This window comes from Gallus gallus, chromosome 4, assembly GCF_016699485.2.
Source record: "Gallus gallus isolate bGalGal1 chromosome 4, bGalGal1.mat.broiler.GRCg7b, whole genome shotgun sequence".
NCBI lineage: Eukaryota > Metazoa > Chordata > Aves > Galliformes > Phasianidae > Gallus > Gallus gallus.
Window position 1 is genome coordinate 9546509 of NC_052535.1, and position 18466 is coordinate 9564974.

General features: G+C 51.8%; 1 protein-coding gene across 2 annotated transcripts; it reads right to left on the minus strand.

The window, feature by feature from the left end:
- Positions 1-667: 667 nt before the first annotated feature.
- On the minus strand, positions 668-7211 carry TRAIL-LIKE (TNF-related apoptosis inducing ligand-like). 2 transcript variants are annotated; one of them, XM_015278184.4, is made up of 5 exons: positions 6941-7211; positions 3636-3782; positions 3305-3341; positions 2690-2797; positions 668-2415 (listed from the first exon to the last, which is right to left on the minus strand). In XM_015278184.4, exons 1-5 carry the CDS (start codon positions 7163-7165, stop codon positions 1973-1975), a joined length of 960 nt encoding a protein of 319 aa, XP_015133670.1. In that variant the 5' UTR covers positions 7166-7211; the 3' UTR covers positions 668-1972.
- Positions 7212-18466: the final 11255 nt, after the last annotated feature.

The window sequence follows — 18466 nt, forward strand, 5'->3', positions numbered from 1 at the left end:
GTGGGGAGGGAGAGCTGCTGGGCCTGGGCTCAATGGGGTGGGGGCTGAACGCCTGCTTGGGCTTAGCCAGCATGCAGGGCTGCAGCAGGAGCTGCACCTGAGCCCTGCGCGGGAATGCACCAGGCTTGGAAGCAGAGGTGTGTCTCTCTGAGAAAGCCTGGGGCATTCATGGGGAGAGGGCGCAGCTGCCTTGGCATGACTTTAGCCTGGGCTGCGGAGCCATTAGTGATGCAAGATGAGACAAAACCCCGCTGCTGCCTGCAGGTCGCGGGGCTGGAGCTGCTGGGAATCACACACACCTGTTCCCCCAGGCAGCCTTGGCACTCGCAGCTCTTGCTCAATGCTGAGCTGCCCCACCACTCCCGGTGCCTTGCTGCAGGCGCTGTGCTGGGAGCAGGGCTGGGAAGGCCACGCTGCAGGCTGCAGTGGACAAACCAGCCTGTGCCATGCTCTGCCTGCTGTCAGCCTCTGTGCTGGGCTGTGTGCTATGGCAAGGAACACAGTGGGAGAGCAGATACGGCTGCTCTGCAGTGAGGGGCTGCACAGCACTGGTGGGTGTGCTGGCCTGGACATCACGCTGTCTGGTTGGGCCAGCAGCATTACTACACAGCGGTACGGGGCTAAATACCCACCATGAGGCTGCTGCACAGAGGTGCAAGGCCAGGGCTGGAGTACAGGATTTATTAAAAACAGCACTGAGACCCCCCCAGAACTGTGCTGGCAGGAGGGGTGCTTGTGTCCTTTGTGGCAGCTTGTGCTGCTGGCCTGTCCCTGTACATCAACATTCAGAATATGATACAGAGTATACAAGTAATTACAAAAAGTGGCCTATGTCCACACAGTGTCCGTGGGCTGAGCCAGCTTTATCGTGCTCTGCTCTGCTTGAACCTGTCTTTTGTATCTGACGTGTCCTGGATGTTAAGCAACAGGGGTTTGCTTTTGTGCTGGGTCCTGTGCCACTGCTGCCTGAGCTAAAGCATGGCCTGGGTGGCAGTCCTGGAGGGTGACAACCGATGTGAGCAAAGAGTGGCTGTGCTGCCCAACAGCCTGCTAAGGACCACCCAAGGTGCCAGTCTTGCAGGTCTGCAGCTCCCCGGCTCGCTCCTGCTCTCAGCACCTTCCCCAGCACCCAACAGTGATGTTATTCTCATCAGTGTGGCTTCTCAGGGACAGGGAGAAGATGCTGCTGTGGATGTGCCACATGTAGGGCTCTGTTGATGCAGTGTCTAACCTGGGCAAGGAGTGCATCTCTGCCACGTGCCTGGGTGCAGCTGCTTGTGCTGGTAATTATTGCAGCATTATGGCCCCGCTCTTTGCCTCCTCAGAGGCTGACTGCTGGCATAGGCCCAAGTTTCTAACTGGTCTGAACTGAAACTCCTTGACTATCGCCTAAAAGCTGATGTTGGATCTGTCCTGTGCCTGCAGGCTGCTTGGCCGTGGGGTGGTGGGCAGCCCTGCAGCCATGCTCCTCATACCACTTCTCTTTGCTAACCTTGACTTCTGCCCCAGCACCTCCAGCTCAGGGTCTGGGAGCCTGGCAGCATGGCTGGCTGTGATTTGCTGCCTGCGTGTGCCAGATCTGGATTCAGACTTGCAGGGGGTGGTCCTGCCATGAGGAAGATTAGTCTGAAATTGTGGCCCCCGTGCCTCTGCCTTGCTGGCGTGGGGGGCACACAGATGCACACGAAGTGGTTACAAGGCACCCTGATGGCGTGGCTCTTGATAGAAGTGTGTTCTGCTCTGCCCAGCTCCAGCTGACACCCACCAGGCTCAGCAGGTGCAGGGAATTACACTATGCCAGGCCCACCTGGATCCCCGGCCATTCGGCTGCTGTCCCACCCAGAGGAAGGCAACAGCATGAGGGAAGCTGCATGCAGCGGCGGCTCAAATTGCTCAAATTGCTTCTGCCCTAGGCCACGCAGAATTGTCAATCCAGCAAGAGCAGAGGGAGGGTGTGAGAATGAGGAGGCTGTCACAGGTCGAGCCGGAAGGCCCCAAAATAGCTGGCTGCTGCGTCACTGTAGTCAATGGCCAGCGAGGAGACGGAGACGAAGAGCTCATCACCGGCCTTGAGCTCAAACAGTCCTCCCTGGTAGAGAGCGTGGAGGCCGTATTCTGCCTCGGGTGCCCAGCACTTGGTGCCCACCCCTTTGAGCAGGAGGATGGGCTGGCTGTAGGAGGTCTTCCAGTTGATGCACTGCACGAGCTGCGGCACTGAGACACGGGCGCCGGCCCCGTCGCGGGAGTAGCGGAAGTAGATCTGGGAGTAGACGTAGTACTTGCCTGCCTGGTTGACCCGCAGCCGGCCGTCCCGGTATGTGATGTTCTGCAGGTGTGAGTGGATGGTGCTGTCCTCCCAGCGAGTGATGGCATGGCGGCAGGACTGCGAGAGGTTCCCAAAGCGCCTGGAGCTTCCTGAGAAGAAGGCAGGGTCACTAATGGAGTGCGCTGCGCTGAGGGGCGCCATTGAGGGCCAGTAGGGGTGGCCCTATCATGCTCCTACAGCCATCCAGCTTGGAGGTGGGGTGGGGAGGGTGGTCTTGGACTGGAAAGGACGAACATCTTTCCATCTGCTGGCAAATGCAACCCCCCACGCTCAGCTCTCAGGAGGAGATCTATGATTCTATGATCTTTTCCCCGCTCCCACCCCAGAAGCCCCCCAGCACCCCACTGGCCTCTCCTGGCTCACCGTCCTGGGCCGGGTTCTGTGGGCGGAAGATGAGATGCGCTGAGGGTTTGCCGAGTGTTTTGGTAGCAACCTGTCCCTCTGAGATGTTGAAGTAGCTCTTCTGGGCCTCTGCAAGGAAAGGGACAAATGGATTTAGGGGGTGAAGTATGCAGGGACCCCCAGACCAATGCTGGCATGTCTTTACTCAGCAACCACAGAGAAAGAGGCAAGAGAACACCCCACTGACCCTACACAGGGCGAGTTCACTTGGGGTGACAATGTCTAGTCAATTATTATCTAACAGCTCTGTGCTGCTCCCTGGGTAGATGGGTTCCCCAATCTCCAATCAGGCAGACATAACATTCCTCCAACCCCTACGGGGGACATATGCCCTTCACCCACCCGGTGGGGCAGTCTGCTCTCCCGCCCCGGCTCACAGTGCTGTGCCGGATGGAGTTTGCCCCGGGAGCGGCCGAGCACCCTTGACCGGCCGGCACCCCCGGCCCCACGCTGAGCTGTGTGCACGTGGACATGGCAGCCCGCGGCGCAGCTCACCGACCCGTGACACCACACAGCAGAGGTTCCCCATGAGCAGAACCCCAACTCCTGCCCCAGCACTCAGCGGGATGGACTCACCATTCACGACACTCCTGCTGATGACGTTCTCTGTCACCTGAACCATTAGAGAAGAAAAACAACCCCATGGTTTAAAGATGCAAAGGCTGTTCGCTGCCCCCAGCTCCTCTCATCCTTCTAAGCTTTCGATACGTTCTTTCATGCCATGCCTCTGGACTCTGCCATCTCCTCTGTGCAGAGGGCTTGGCATGCAGCCCCTCCTGCAGTCCCTCTTAAATTGAGCCTCTGCCACCCACTGGTGAAGCAGATGGGGAAACTGAGGCAGGCAGGCAAATGGGAGGGCTCTCCTTTCATGTGTCCCACCCTCCCCAGCCAGCAGCCCCAGGCTCACCGTGGCCACGTAGGCTTTGATGGTGTTGGCCAGCTTGAGGCAGGACTGGTTGCTGATCAGCTCTTCCAAGTTGGAGCCCTCCTGCTGCTGATTGATAAGCTGCAGACACCTCAGTTCCTCCGAGCTGCCCTGCGACTGAGCTTTGAGCTGGAATGGAAACACCTGGATGTCCACAGACTGCACAGAGCAGGGTAAGGCAGCACACATGGCTTGGCTGAGCGCAGTGGGGATCCCTGCAGGGTGCATTCCCAGGTCAGCTGCCATGGCCTGGCTCCTGCCGTGTCAGGATGCCCACAGACACACCATGGAATGGAGCATAACCTAGCACTTCTCTGGGCACAAAGCTGGTGGTGGGATGGGTGGGTACCACCAGGACACAAACGCTGACTGAAGCTGCTCTGCTGGGATGGAATCAGTTGGCAGAAGGCTGAATGGGTTCCAAGCTCTGTCCAAAACCTGTTCTGTGAATTTAATGGGTTAAATCTCATCTTGTCCTCCTATGATCTCCATGACTGGCAAAAGCTTGCTCATATCAGCAGTTATAGAAATGTGACAGCCCCTTTCATTGAGTCTCAGTGCTGAGCATGAAGGGAAGACACAGACTCTTGCAAACTGCAGAGCACCAGGTAAAGGAGAGGCACTGAAATTTCCCTTTCTCCATCTCCTTTAACCTCTTCTGCTCCGACCCTGGGGAAGCAAGCATAACCCAGCCTTAGCTGTGAAGAAGACATTCACAGACCCTGGGGAAGGCGTTGCCCTGCAGTGCTTGGCTCCATGTGCCCTCGGCCCATTCAGGGGCTGTGCACAGAGGTAAGAGCTGCAGCTCCAGGCTGAAAGCATGCAGCAGTCTGGTCCATGGCTGCTCCATGGTGATGAGGCTCTAATTTACTGCTGTCGATCTTGTTGTAAACCAAGCTCTCACACATCTTTTCCCTCCTAGGGCCAAGCAATACTGGCTGGAGACCAGACCCCAAGTACTGCATCAGCCCAGACAGAGCTCAAACACTTTGTAATCTGTGCTGGATTGTGGCTGGGGAAAGGAAGCCTTCCTTCCATGTGATGTGGGCTGCTGCGTAGCGAACTATGCCTCATCAGCGTGTCTCCAGGCTGACCTGGCCCAATTCTACACAGCTGCTGCCTGTATGATGGACTCAGCTGGCTGTGGGGTCATTGTTGCTGTGGGAAAACCAGGGCCCGGATGGGACAGCTGCCCTGAAATCAGCACTCAGGAGCTGGGAATCAGTGCAGGCACCTGGACCAGCCCGCCTGCACCACCTGGGTTGTTCCCAGCTCACAGGAGCCAACCCAGCAGCCCTTGGCTGCTCTCTCAGTCCCACCAGCATCCTGTGCTTCCCCAGGTCAGCTCGCTCTGAGCCGCAGCCTGCAGCTCTCACCAGACATCTGCCTGCCTCCTGACCAGGATCATTGGAGGTTCTGGGATCAGCACACAGACTGTGTGGGGTAAGATAAAAAGTCTTCTCTTTTTTTTTTCCTCTCTCTTTTTTTGTGTGTGTGCTGTTGGGCTGGGTTTACCAGGAGCATAGTGGGTGGGAGATGGGTTGCAGTGCTGATCTCAGAGAAATGCTGTGGTGCCGACACAGCCAGATGACTGCAGGAGGGTAAGCGCAGCCCTCGCAGGGGTTCACCTGGGGTGGGTTTAGGCAGCAGAGCTGCCAGCCTTGCAAAGACACGCTTGTCTGAGTGGGTGGAAGCACGGTGCCTGCTGTAAATCCCCAAGTGACGGGGCTGCTCGCATGAAACTCTCCAACACAATGCATGCTTGGGCAGAGCCAGTGTGTGCAGCCAGCTCCTCTGCGCTGCCAGCAGCACTAACTGTGGTGTAGGCACATATAATCAGGGTCAGCCCTGGTAATGTGGCGGCACAGTCCCAGCATAACAATGAGCGCTGCAACCATACCCCTCTGGCCACTACCAACTGCCTGGCTCTGCTAATTGCCTTGATTAAGGCTCGCTGTGATAGGCTGCATGTGCCACCAGCACCTCTCACTGTACAGGATAACTGCAGTCCCTACCTTGCCTGTCTCCCCTTAAATTAAATGGAAAAATGGGAGAAACTTCTGTAAAATGGGAGGGCAGACTGTGTGTAAATGTGTTCTGGGTGAGGGAGGCTGGCCAAGGCAAGAGATTTGGTGCCCTCGGGACGCTGAGTTCTGAGTGCTATCACCAGCACTCTTCCCATGTTGGGATCAGGTGAGAGACTCCCAAAGTTATTCCAAAGATGTAAATCAGTGTAAACTGTCTTCTTCCTTCAGCCCTTCCCTGAGGCTCTGTCTGCCCACATTTCCGTTCTCCTGCTGATGCCTCTCATGTAAATCCCTTGTAGTGGGTGCCACAGGAGATCCAGGGAAGGAAAGAAAATCTGGAGGCTGGAGTCTGCTCTGAAGGATGCTGAAACAGTCAGCAGACAGACTGTTCCTCTTGCACCCAGGGACGGGGCTTTGTCCCATTTCTCACCTCTGCTGTGGTTTTGTGCAAAGCTTGGCATTCCGGTGCCCTTCTATTGATGGGCCCCTCTCTCATCAGAGCTGATGGTTACTGTGGGTAGAACTGCCCACATTGCTACTTGGCAGCCCTTCGGTTCTCCATCTCTCCTGTTTGATGTTTGACTCTTCCACTGCTGGGGAACTGCTGTGGATCTGCCTTAGCAGCAGCAGCACTGTGTGTATGTGGGGCTTGTAGGACCAGGGCCATCCCATGAAGTTTGTTGTTCCAAGGGCAGTGCCTGTGTGAGGGTGGTCAGGGGGTCCTGCAGCTCCCTGGCTGCTGATGCCCATCAGGCAGAATTGGTTCAGCCGTCAATGGCAGGATTTGGCTGCAGCACCTGATCCGTGGGAGCTGAGATCGGGAACAGCTTGACAGGAGTGATGCTGAGGGCAAGCCAGAGATTGAGTGCCATTCAATAGGACCAAGCTCTCGAGAGCTCCGGGTGTGGGGTCCCCCCAGCCTCACAAAGAGGGGAAGAAGGCTGCAGCAGTCCTGGAGCGTGCGTGGGATGAGAAGCGCGGGGCAGGGCACAGGGACCAAAGGGCGCCCGTGCAGCCCCTTCCCCGGCCCCAGCCCGGACCCGCATCCTCAGGTTACCGTGGGCAGGGAGCAGCTCCGCCGAGACCCGCAGCCCAGGACAAGGGCTCGCCCTGCGCACAGCGGGATCCGCGGAGGAGCCCCGTTCCCCAGCGCCGAGCGCCGTCCCACGCCAGGAGCTGCCCAGAGCGGAGCCGCGGCTCGGGGCGCTCCCGGGGTGCAGCCCTCGCCCAGCCGCCCTCGGGACCCCGCGCCGCGCTCACCTTGGAGATGGCCATGGTGAAGTAGACAAAGAGTCCGGTGGTGGAGGCGATCTGCAGGGCGAGGATGGCCATGACGGCCACGCTGCCCCAGAGAGGCCCGCACCTCCGGCGCCGCTCCCGCAGCCCCCCGGGATCGGCGCCGGGGCCGTCCCCCAGCATGCGGGTGGCCGAGCCGCCGCTGTCGGAGCGCAGGTACTGCCCGGCGCTGGGCTGCTGCGGGGCCATGGCCGGGCCGTCGCTCCCCCCGCTCCGAAGTGCCCGCAGCTCCGGCGGGACGGACCGGGGCGGGGACACGGACGGGGGCGGCCCCGGGTGGGAGAGGGGGTGGTCCCCGGGCTGGGGATCGAGGGTGGCCTCGGGGGTGGGGTCTGTCCCGCACCTCCCCCCTGCGCGGCGGGAGAGGGGCGGTGGGTGTTGGTGTGCTGCGAGGATGGGGGTCTGTGTCCTTTGTGAGCCGCACGAGGCCTGCAGGGCGGTGGAGGTGCAGGGCTCGGGGACGCCCTGCTGTGGGCGGTGGAGAATCCCTGTGCTGCCTGGGCTGGGAACGGGAGGCCTCGGGGTTGGGACAATGTTGTGGGTGATGCAGACCACGCATCTCCATGGGGTGTCGGGGTTGTCTGCGAGGCTGTGCTCTGCTGGTGAGCGGTGTTCCCTGTCCTCCTGAAGTGGGAATGTTGAGTTGTTTGGAAAGCAAGCAGAAAACTTGGAGGAGGGCTGCTGCCTGATGTCTGCCAGTCGCTGCTTTGTGCTCAAGTGACCGCGGTCTGTAGTGTTTTTACCTCTGCAATGCAAGTGAGATCTTCATACATAAATACTATAGTTCTCCCAGAGCCCCCGTCTCTTCTCTAAGGATGGGATGTGGGAAAACTGTGGGTTGGCCCCAGGCCAAACCCACAGGCAGCTCCAGTAACCCCAAGTGGTACCCTGGGGTAAACTTTATGATTTATAGTGAAATGGGGAGCCGACTGTGAGCAGGAGAGGCCCCTGGTGTGGCCCCTGATGGAGGCAAGGACACAGGCACTGCTGCAGCCTTCGCAGGGGAGGAGAACCCCACACCTCCGGAGCGAGAGAGCTGCTGGGAAGAGCCAGCACAGCAGTGCCTCGCTTCTTCAGTGCTCTCACACCATGAATGGTGGCTTTTCTTTTGCTTAGGAAAGGGTCTTGTCCCATTTTACATTCCTGCCTGCCAGAATTGGCGCTGTATCTTCCACTGAATCCCAAAAGCTCTGTCTTTCTGCAGACAGATTTGCCCCAGGGAGCAGCTGGTTGGGATGCAGGAGGAGGGAACTATTCAGGGGTACCACCTATTTAAAACAAAGGAGCAGTTCCGTTATCTCTTTTTACAAGTCATAGTGGCTGCTCTGGTTCCTTTGTATGCCTGGGGGTGAAGCAGCAGCTCCATAATTGCCTTGGGATCAGCTGGGGGGGGGGTACAGGAGTTGTCCTTTCCCTCAGTTGCCAGGGCAGGAGCTTGAACTAGAACTTCTCAAACGTCCTTGCAGTCCTACTTTGCTTGTGCATTCTTCTTTCTGTGTACAAATGGAGCACAGGAGCTCCTGGCCATATTTGGAGGGTCCCTCATCATACCTCCTGACCCTTGCTCTGTGGACTGAGTTGCACAGCATGTACCCCAGGAGCAGTTCTGAGAGGGTTTCCTTTGTAGGTCTCCCCCCATCCATGTTTGCTTTCCCATGAGGTGATGGTGGGTTCGTAATCTCAGTGCTTTCATAGCCTTAAGCCCTAAGTGTGCACGCATTTGCAGTAATCCCTGCAGCAGTGGCCAGGTATGTCAGGCTTCTCTGGGCTGCTGATGCGTACTGCACACAGAGCAGCCACATGAGTAGTAGTTATGGCTTCCTAGACATGAAGAAGTGGGTAACTAGTCACCTTATCTGCTTTTATTGCTTTTATAAAAGTCTTTGCTGAGCCTTGAATAATGCAGCCTCTGTACAAATGTTTTCAGATTGCTGATCTAATCACTCACTTTCTGTGCAAAGATCTCTACCACCCTTTCCCAGCATCCACTCTTTCTGTGGGAAGTGGCTCCTGAATTCCTGGTGATCTGTGTTGTAGGGACATGGGAAGGAAATGCTGTCCCTTCTCCCTCCAAGTTATAACAGGAAAAATACTACTGAGTTGTATACTGGGGGATCTTCCAGCCGAAAGCATCTGTCAAGTCACTGAGTGGTTTCTGTTGGCTCTGTGCATGACACGGTGCCCGCAGCCCTTGAGAGGCTGCTGCTCTGCTCAGGCATTGGTGTGGCACTGTTCTGCCCTGGCATGTGTTGGGAAGTGGAAGACAAGAAAAGCGGCATGCCAAATTCATCAGTAACTGGTGGTGGACATGGGCTTGAGGGGGCAAATGCATTTGCAATTTGGAACGTGGATGCGTGTGCAGAAAGCAGCTTGGGTAGCACTCATCCATGTGCTGTGCTCCTGGTCCACCTGCTGCTCCATAGGGTGGGGAAGGGGCCCACCTGGGCCCTGCTGGTGAGCAGCAGGATGCCCGGAGCTTCAAGCTCTCAGTAGCTCAGAGCTGCTCTCTGTTCAATGGAGATGGGAGGTTTGCAAAGCAGCCAAGCCTGAGTGAGGGCAGGACCAGCACTTGGACTGCAGAAAGAAAATTGGGTGGGAGCCAGATAAAAAAAATGCCTCCTGAGACTGGCTGGGGAGTTGTTTTTCACTTCTAATATTTCCTGGTCCGTGCAGTAGGAGAACTGGGTCAGCCGAGCCTGAAAAGTTGTTTCCTCAGCACTCAGTGATGCAGAACCAGTGCAGGAAAGTGGGAGAGAGTGTTTTGCTGGGACCTCGTATCATCACCAAGGTGCTGGGATAGGGGAAACCAGGCAGATACTGCCTGCACAGGGATGTGAGCTGTTGTCAACGGTTTAAGCATAAAACCATGACAGCTGTGTGAGTTTTGCAGTCCGCCACTTGGATTCTCTTTGGCTTTGCTTCAGGCGTGATGGCTGAATGTGCAATGTAGTAACGTGATTTTCCCAGGCTTTATGGAGGTGATAGTATGACTAGGATCCACTGGGTAAGCCTAGACTGGATCCCCCTTGAGCTGGGTTAGCCAGGGCATTCGTTCCTTTCCAGTTTGCTCCTCCTGGAGATCCAGTTCTCAGTTTCATGAGGCTGCTCCTTTAAGGCAAGCCACAGCCTTGGCCTCACTGGCTTGATTTCTAACATGTGTTGGCTACATGATCTTTAGTCAGGAAACAGCAGCCCTCCCGGGATGTGAAATCAGCGCACGCAGCTCAGAAATGTCTTTGCTAACCTTTCTGGTATGCTCCCTCAAACATTTGTCTTTCGATTTGAACTGATCAATTCCTCTGCCAAGCCTTATACGAAAGATCTTCTGCACCAGATCGTACTCCCAGGGCTCGATAGGCAGCTTGGTGCTTCCAGTTGATGCACCGAATCAGCTCATCTTCCTGACCAGTCTGCCTCAACTACGTTGAGAATCCACATCTGTGTGGGGCTCAGTTCTGCCCTCAGGGAGCACCTCTGCTGTGGTGGTGGGGACCAGCTCAGAAAAGACACGGTGGTTCACCTTATCCTTGGGGCAGTGTGCTATTTTACCTTGTAGTAGGAACCTGGGAAACAGTGGACTGGTAGTGATGTGTCTCAGCCCTTCTGTGCCTCAGTTTCCATCTGCTCAACATAGGCTTTCAGAGGACCTGTGTGGTTGCCCACATGCTTGAGATCCCTGGCAGGAAGATGCTTAGCTTGGGCAATGCTCTGGTGTATGTCCTTCCTATGGGATGCTGCAGGGACGTACTCCGACTGAGTGCATTCAGACAAAGGGAGGGAAGGCTGATTTGGATGCACATCAAAGGCTGTGAGAAAACACACAAATAGCAGGATTGCTCTCAGGGTGCTCATTATATAGAAATAGTGCAAAGGAACAGATGCCAACAGGGAAGTGCTGGGATGCTGATCCCCGCTCCTACAGCCAGTTTCAGGCTTTTCAAGAAGTGGTGTTTTCCCTTGCCATGTTTCCAAGCAGAAAGTCGCCATTCCTCCATCCAGCATGGGCAGGAAAGAGCTGGAGATGGCTGTGGCAGACCTGCTGCTGCCTGAACAAAGAGAGATGATTAAAGCCAGGCGTCTTATCTCCTCCACCCAGAATACCAGAGATTTTACAGCACATTTAACTTGCCCAAATTTCACCTGTTCCTTAGAGTCAGTTAGAGACAGACAAACAGGAGGAGGGGAGGGGGTAGGAGGAGGACGCTTTGGTGTCTATCCCTTGATGCTGTGGCTGTGGGCTCACTAGGAGCAGGCACGCAGCCCACAGGCAGGGTGTGTGCTGGGGGTTTTTGGGGTCACAGGGACATTACCGAGGAAAGGTCAGGGTAAGTGGCCAATGCAAGCAGATGCTCTTGGAAAAAAATAAAGCCTCAATTCGGAATGGGAGAGACTGAAGTGTTTTAGCCTGGGGCTGATGGTGCCCCTTTGCCCTCTCAGGGGGCCACAAGAGCGAGTGTGGGAGCACATGGTTTGGCTGGCTTGGCTGTGCAGGCTCTGGCAGCTGCAGGCACCAAGGGAGGCACATCACCACAGGGCTGCACAGAGGTTCCCTGTGCCAGCAGGCCCAGGAAGGAGTAACTCGAGCAGACATGACTCAGCACCCAAGAAATGCTGGCTGACGATGCCAAAGTGGTGATGCAGCAGTCTCTCTGCACCCAGTTGGTCTCTGGAACTGGCAGTCCCAGTCTGCCTGAGACCTCTGTTGAACCAGCAGAAAATCTGCCCAGCCAACCCCAAAAGTTTTCACAATGGAGGGATCTGTATCTATGAGAGAGATGCAGAGAAACGCTTCCTCAGCCATATCCCAAATGTCTTTCTGCAAAGGGAGTCTCAGCCCCTGGGGAGGGAGCAATGAGGCAAGCAGAACAATGCAAGTCTGTCTCAGAAGTGGTCCTAGAGGTTGTGCAGGAGAGCTGTGTCTGCCTAGTTGTTCAGATCACACACTGCTGATGCTGTCAGTAGGGCCTGTGGAAGGGCTTCTTTTATAGTGAATACAAAGTCCTTTGCTGCCCGTGTTGAAAAGAGCACGGCAGTGTATGTAGCACAGTGCTGCTGGCAGTTCATCTAAATGGAGAATTGCTTTCTAGTTTTGTCCCAAACCCACCTGAGTCAGCATTGGACTGACCTCAGAGAGAGCAAAACCCCAAGGCCTCTGTGCTCTTCTTTCCAGCACACACGCAGACAGACACAGACATGTGCAGTGTGTGCTTTCTCTGTAAGGCATGCGGACCCTCTGTTGTGTTCTAGGGAATCTGGAGACACATGCAAACCATATGGAGGCTGCAGGGGAGACCAATTTCAGTGGTTGGAGCTGACTCAGAACTTCCCACCGCAGGTTTCCTGCTGGCTCAGGACTTTTTCAGCCTTCTTCCCTCCCTATCCTCAGAACTATTGAGCTCCTTGAGAGGAGGCTCATGTACATCCACTACCCATGGAGCTGAGAGAGGCCCCTTCCCCTTGTCAAGGCAGCTCACAGGGCAGGGTGTATTCACGACCTAGCAGTACTTTTGTAGAAACATCCTTCTGGAAATCACTGGGTGCACTTTGCCTGTTCTGGCCAGTTTATTTGAAATCTCAGTTTATAGATGTTGTGATGGAAAGCTGGTTTGTGTAGTTCCCTGCAAACTGGCAGGGTATGGGTTGGCTCAGCTCTGCTTCTCTTCTCACACAGCATAACTCTCCCTGATTCAGCTGCAGGACCCATTTTTGCACCTCGAGGAAGGATGTTTCCATCTTAGGATAGCTGCTGTCCCCCCTGAATTGGGACACTGGGATGCTACGCCTGACTGATTCTGGGCTGCAGAGAATAAAAGGAAGCTCTGGGTTTTGCAACATCCTGGCAAAGCAGAACATAAAAAGAAAAGGAAAGAAGAAAAAAAAATAGGACAGCCTGATCCCAGCCATGCAGCACCCAGCTGAGGTCTTGGAGCATCAGCTGCCCATGTGTGCCAGCCGTGCTTCCTGTCCACCACCTCCACATCCTACTTTCCTAGTTCTCATTCAGCACAGCTGTCTCTGCTCTTGCTTTCACAGTAGGAAGTGAAACCCAGGAACAGCACAGCAGAGGGCATTTGGGCAGCCCTCGTGCGCTGCTGCTCTTGTCTTCCTGCTATACAGGATTGCATCCATGGAGATCGCTATGTGAAAGGAAGGCATCTTGTGGTGTAGGGAAAGGTGGTTGTATGTTTTGAGGTCTGGCTTTCATGGCGTTAGCCAAATGTAGCACCAGGCTGTGTGCTAGGAGGAGACATAGGGGGTGGTTTCATTTCCAGTCTGACCAAAGCACCCCCAGCCCTTTTTCCTTCAGATCTGCGGGTCTGGGAAAGGCTGTTTCTGTGATGCTTGGCAGGCAGCAGGGTTTCCGTGGAGTGGGGAGAGCAATGATGAGTTTTCCTGATTATCTGAACTCGTAGTTACGCAGATCAGGGTCAGATAGGCTTTTTCCATCTAGACAGCACACAGACAGGGACTCTATGTATAAAGACCCCAAACTTCCTCGTGACTGCTCCAGAAGTCCCTTGCCATGGCCAGGGCCAATTGGAGACTTGCACAGGGTACCAGGATGCCACCTGCCTCCCCCTTCCTGGCCCATGGAGAGGGCCTGGCAGCAGTGATGCCGTCGGGCTGGGGCCTGGAGCAGGGCGGAGCGCCTCGGCCGGGAGTATCCCCAGACCCTGGTGGGAAGGAAGTTAGGAAGGGAAGAAGGAAAGGAGGAAGGAAGGAAGGAAGGCCCACTTCCTCCTCCTCCGCTCCGGGCTTCCGCGTCCGAGCGGGCCGCTGTGTGTCAGCCGGTCTCCGCGCTCCCTCTGGTGGCAGAGCCCGACGGCACAAAGTAGTGCGGCCTGAACAAAGTAGTGAAGAAATGCTTAAACCCGTGCAGGAGCACGCGAAAGCCCCGCGGAGCCAATTCAGTGCTGAACTTAATAGCACCCAACGTCTCCATGGGACACTGCCAGACGCTTCAGACTTCGGCTTTGTCTCAGAAAGTGAGCCAGATGTGAGAAACGGCACAGGGCTGAGGGGAGCACTGGGGGCCTGAAGGGCTGGCAGGTCCAGCAAAGGCCAGCAGTGGCTAGCGAACCCTCAAACTGTCATTTAAGACCCTTGCAGTATTGCAACTCAGTTTATTGCTTCTAAAATCTCCCATAAATTCCAGGAAAAGAACTGAATAGGAGCAGAGTGGGTTTTTTTAGCAGTTACTGAGGATACTCCAAGAGGACAGAGCCTCAGGAGGTTGTTGTCTCCATTGCAGGGCAGTAAGGGCAGTATTTCCTGCCTGCAGCTTGCAAGCTTTCCACCCATCCCCTTTTATCTTACACATGTTAACAGAGGTACTGAAATGCATTCTTCCAGAGAGAAGCAGGTCCCAATGGAGCTAAGCATAATCCTCCTTAGCACAGTACGGAATAAGTGAAGCTGGCTAATCTTTCCTGTGATCGTATGCTCTATTGGAGGGGTATATGCTGAATGTACTAACTATAAACAGTTATTTTCTAATGCGATTTGAAACGCCTCCCATGAATTTTGAATGAGATACATGACTCTTAAATAGTTTTCAGTAATCAGGTACCGCATTTTAACTTACTGATTATTTCTGAGTGAGCAAGAGATTGTCAGGAACATAAAATAGAAGAATTAATTTCCTACTTGTATTTGCTCAAGTGTTTCTTTAACCCCCCCCGCCCCCCCCCCCCATAACACTTCAGCAGTCTGTGTTTGTCATTTGCTAACAATAGGGTCACTCCAACATATTCCAGGCAGGAAATCATGTGCTGTATAAATAGGGCTCCAACGTAGATGACAACAGTCTTTTGATTTTGGATGGTTTCAAGGGTGGGACTTTGAAGAACAGCTATTCCTGCTCCTTCCTTATAAGCAAGTAGTACATTTTTGAAGTGATTGATTCTTGACAGTCTCACCCGAGACCTGACAATAATTCTTTCCTATTTGAACAGCCCTTGCACTATGGTAGAAACACTTAATATTTGTAGGTATTTCCCATGCATGCTCTGGGTCATCTTCCTCCAAACTGATGTATGCTTTCAAAGGGGACCTGTTCACTCCCCTTAACTGGAACAACTTTGATTCAGCAGTATCTGTCTGATGGTGACAGTGACGTAAGTAAAACTCACATTTAGAATTCAAAGTTTACATAGAATTAAAATGGAGATGATAAAATGATGTCATGAGCATTCAGATGGGTGAGTAGATACCCTACTGCGATCTGAGGGTTCATAAACAGATGGTCTGTTTCAACAGAGTAATGTGGAAACAAGAAAGAAGCAAACAATTCTTTGATGCTATTTCATCAAACTTTTAGCTCGTAGGATTGTGCTTTGTCTGGGTCTGCACAGAACACTGCATAGAGAACGGATAGGATACAGAGCACAGAGTAACACTTCTGTTAATTTTTAAGGAGCATAAACTGTATCACAAGTGTGATTATATGGGCTGTTTTATCCATTCCGTTGCCTCAACAGCATAACTTACTGTATGTATGTGCTCTTTTAAACTAAGGGTGACAGGATTGCTTTCTGTCTTTAGTGCACAAGCCCTACCTTATGCATTCATAGGCTATCGCCATCTCTGCCTGCGCTGTACAGTTACGACCCAATTAAGCCTCAATAACTGCACAGAGCAACTTCTTTTTGATTACGATGATTATTTACGCTAACCTAACTTGTGAAGTGAGTACATAAAATCCTGTCAATGTCCTCTGCGAAGAAAAATAATCTCTGAAGAAAACACAGATAACTTGAATCATTTCTGCTTTCTAAGTAATTGTTGCAATTATTAGAAATTTTCACAACGTTACAGTGGTTAAGAAGAGTCATGGCTAAAAGCCTTCTGTTTCTGAAGATACTAAACTCAAGGTTAAGAAAATGGGATGAGAGACATGATTTGTAATTGCATTTTAGAGTTTGTACACATAGCTGTGATTTAAAGTATATTACGTTTGTTGGGTACTCATTTGTTTCCTGAGAATTGATACTTTGACAGATGAAAGGAGAAAGAGGAAATAACATGAAAACAGATGAAGATTAAAAAAATAAATAAATCTCTCCAAACAAGAACAAAAAAATGCCTCTCAGGAGGAGCTCTCCTTCTCCAGTTACCTCACACTGATAACTTTTTGGAATAGCCAGTTTCCATCAGCTCAGTATGTTTAGAATTCAAACTATATTTGTGTTCATTATTGCTCTTCTTATTACCATGAAAAGAGTTCTGGGCCGATGGATCTCTCATCGCCACCTCCCATCTATTTCAGGGTATTTGCTAAGAATATTGGGTAAATACTGATCAACATCCAACATGCAGTTCTTAAATTTCAATCTTTAGGATAACAAATAAAACCCATACTTACCTAGGGAAGTGAAATGCAGTAATACCAGCTGACGAGAAGTGCACTAATATTTCCACAGGTTTGGCCTTTTACTTTGTCAAGTAGTGAGATTTTATGTCTATAAATGTAGATTTTATGCATGTATTTATATGAAACAGACACACTCTACGTATGTGCATGTGTACATGTGCTATGTGCATGTATATGTGGAGGCATACGTACATATATCTAAGCACTTATTGTCATGAGAAAAATCTGACATTGGTGTCACAGAAAGAAAAGAAGTAGCTTGAGATAGAGCTCACTTTGAAGGCCACAGATCTAATGGTACATTTTCCTAACAGATATCCAACCAAAAGAAATGACATACTGAAAGAAGAATCCCTCTGAAGAGGAAGTTTAGTTGAGCCAGAAGCATTTTGGGAAGTCAGACCAATGCTTGTGAAATGTTGTCTGGATGTTAGTAGTGCCCAGACCACAGTGATTTTCCTTTGCAAAGCAAGTCTGCTTCCTCAAAAGCATTTATAAAAGCTTTCTGAAGATTTAAGTGGAACTGTCTGCTGTAGTCCTGTGAGTTTGACTGATTTCCTTATTTCCCCAATCCAGAAAATGTCGTTTCTGTGGCAAAACTCTAATGAGTAAATTTATCTTGGATACAGAAAGACCTGAGCAACCTGTTTTCTACTGCCTTCATCTCTTTTCTTCCCCAGGCAAGAAATTTGATCAGTTTTTTCATAGGCGGTTGACCAAAGGTGCTCCAGTCAGGGCAGGGATCTGAATTTGAATCTCTCATGTCCTGTGCAGTTGCTCAGATTGGAAAACACCTGGGCAAAGTAAGGCCTTCCTCTTTGACGTGAGCGTTGTACCTTTGGTCTAAAAATTCTCTGTGAAAATATTAAGCCAGTACATTTCCACAGAAGGTCACCGCTTTGGCAAAATTATGTTTATTCTAACCAGTTATACTAACCGTGGTGGTAAGAATTTGTTATTGTAATAAATATATCCTGGAAATACTGGGGAAAAAATGTCTGTTATGCAAAATATCACTAGTAAGACTTGGATAACAGATAGGTGGCTTCCTGAGCTCTCCTGGCAGCAGTTTGCTTCGGAGACTGAGATATTCTGCATTAGACTTGTCAAGTAACAGCACAGGAAATCTCTTCTTGCTTATTAGACCATATACTCATCTTGGGTTCTTGGTTCAGAAGGACATATCTTCATAGCTGCAGCTGCTTGCTGAGTATAGGCTGACTGACGTAGGTAATTTTAGCACATTTTAGCACATTTTAGTACATTTCACATGGGACTAAAACTGTCTCCACTTTGAGAAATTTCTCTCACACCCCGGAGTGCAGTGCAAGTCCACAGCCGCGACACAGTTCCCTGCAAGGCAGACAAAACTTCCAGAACTGTAAGATGTCTCTCAGCATCCTATGAGGCACCCCAGAGCAGTGACTATGCAGGGGTGGTTACCTAATTGCGGAACCATTCATGCAAATTGCCATAGAATTAGCGCCCACATTTTAATAAGCATTCCAATCATTGTGTAGAACCACATTTGCCACCCTACCCACTTAAAAAGCAGGTCACAATTAATCTTCACTTGCTGAAGTTTTCTTCTGTATATGGCATTTCACACTGAACAATTAACTTAAAATTACTGGTGCATGATTATTCCATTAGGAGATCATTATTTTCTGAAGTAGTTGTGCAGTTTCCTTCGAAACTGCAGGAGAAAACTTCTGTTTTTCTGTGTAAGTGTATGTATGTGTGTGCCTTTATTCCCATGCTTAATTCATTCCCGTATATCCATACAATATGAGTTTAGAAGATCTGTTTTTAAAGGTGTCTCTCTGATAAATAAATTTCTCTCTGCTCAATATTTTTTCCTGTCGAGCAAGTTAAGTTTAACTCTCCTTTGCGTTAGAATAGAACGCTGATGGATATTGGTTTGCATAGATCTCGTGAGAAGCTGAAAAGATGATTTAATATTTTCTATTTGCAGTGGAGGAAAAGACTTAAAGAAAAATGACAGCATTCAAGATTTCTTGCCACTGCTAGACTGAAAATCGGTATGATTTTTGCTTTGCTTTAGTTACTTTTCTTTGGTTTTGCTTGCTGCTTTTTGTATGATCACCACTGAATTT

Excerpts from the sequence above, each read along its gene's own strand:
- TRAIL-LIKE (XM_015278184.4), bottom strand. The coding sequence starts at position 7,165 with ATGGCCCCGCAGCAGCCCAGCGCCGGGCAGTACCTGCGCTCCGACAGC. Across the intron at positions 2,798-3,304 it reads CAGCAGGAGTGTCGTGAATG|AGGCCCAGAAGAGCTACTTC; the intron begins GTGAGTCCATCC and ends CTTTCCTTGCAG. Across the intron at positions 2,416-2,689 it reads ACAGAACCCGGCCCAGGACG|GAAGCTCCAGGCGCTTTGGG; the intron begins GTGAGCCAGGAG and ends CCTTCTTCTCAG.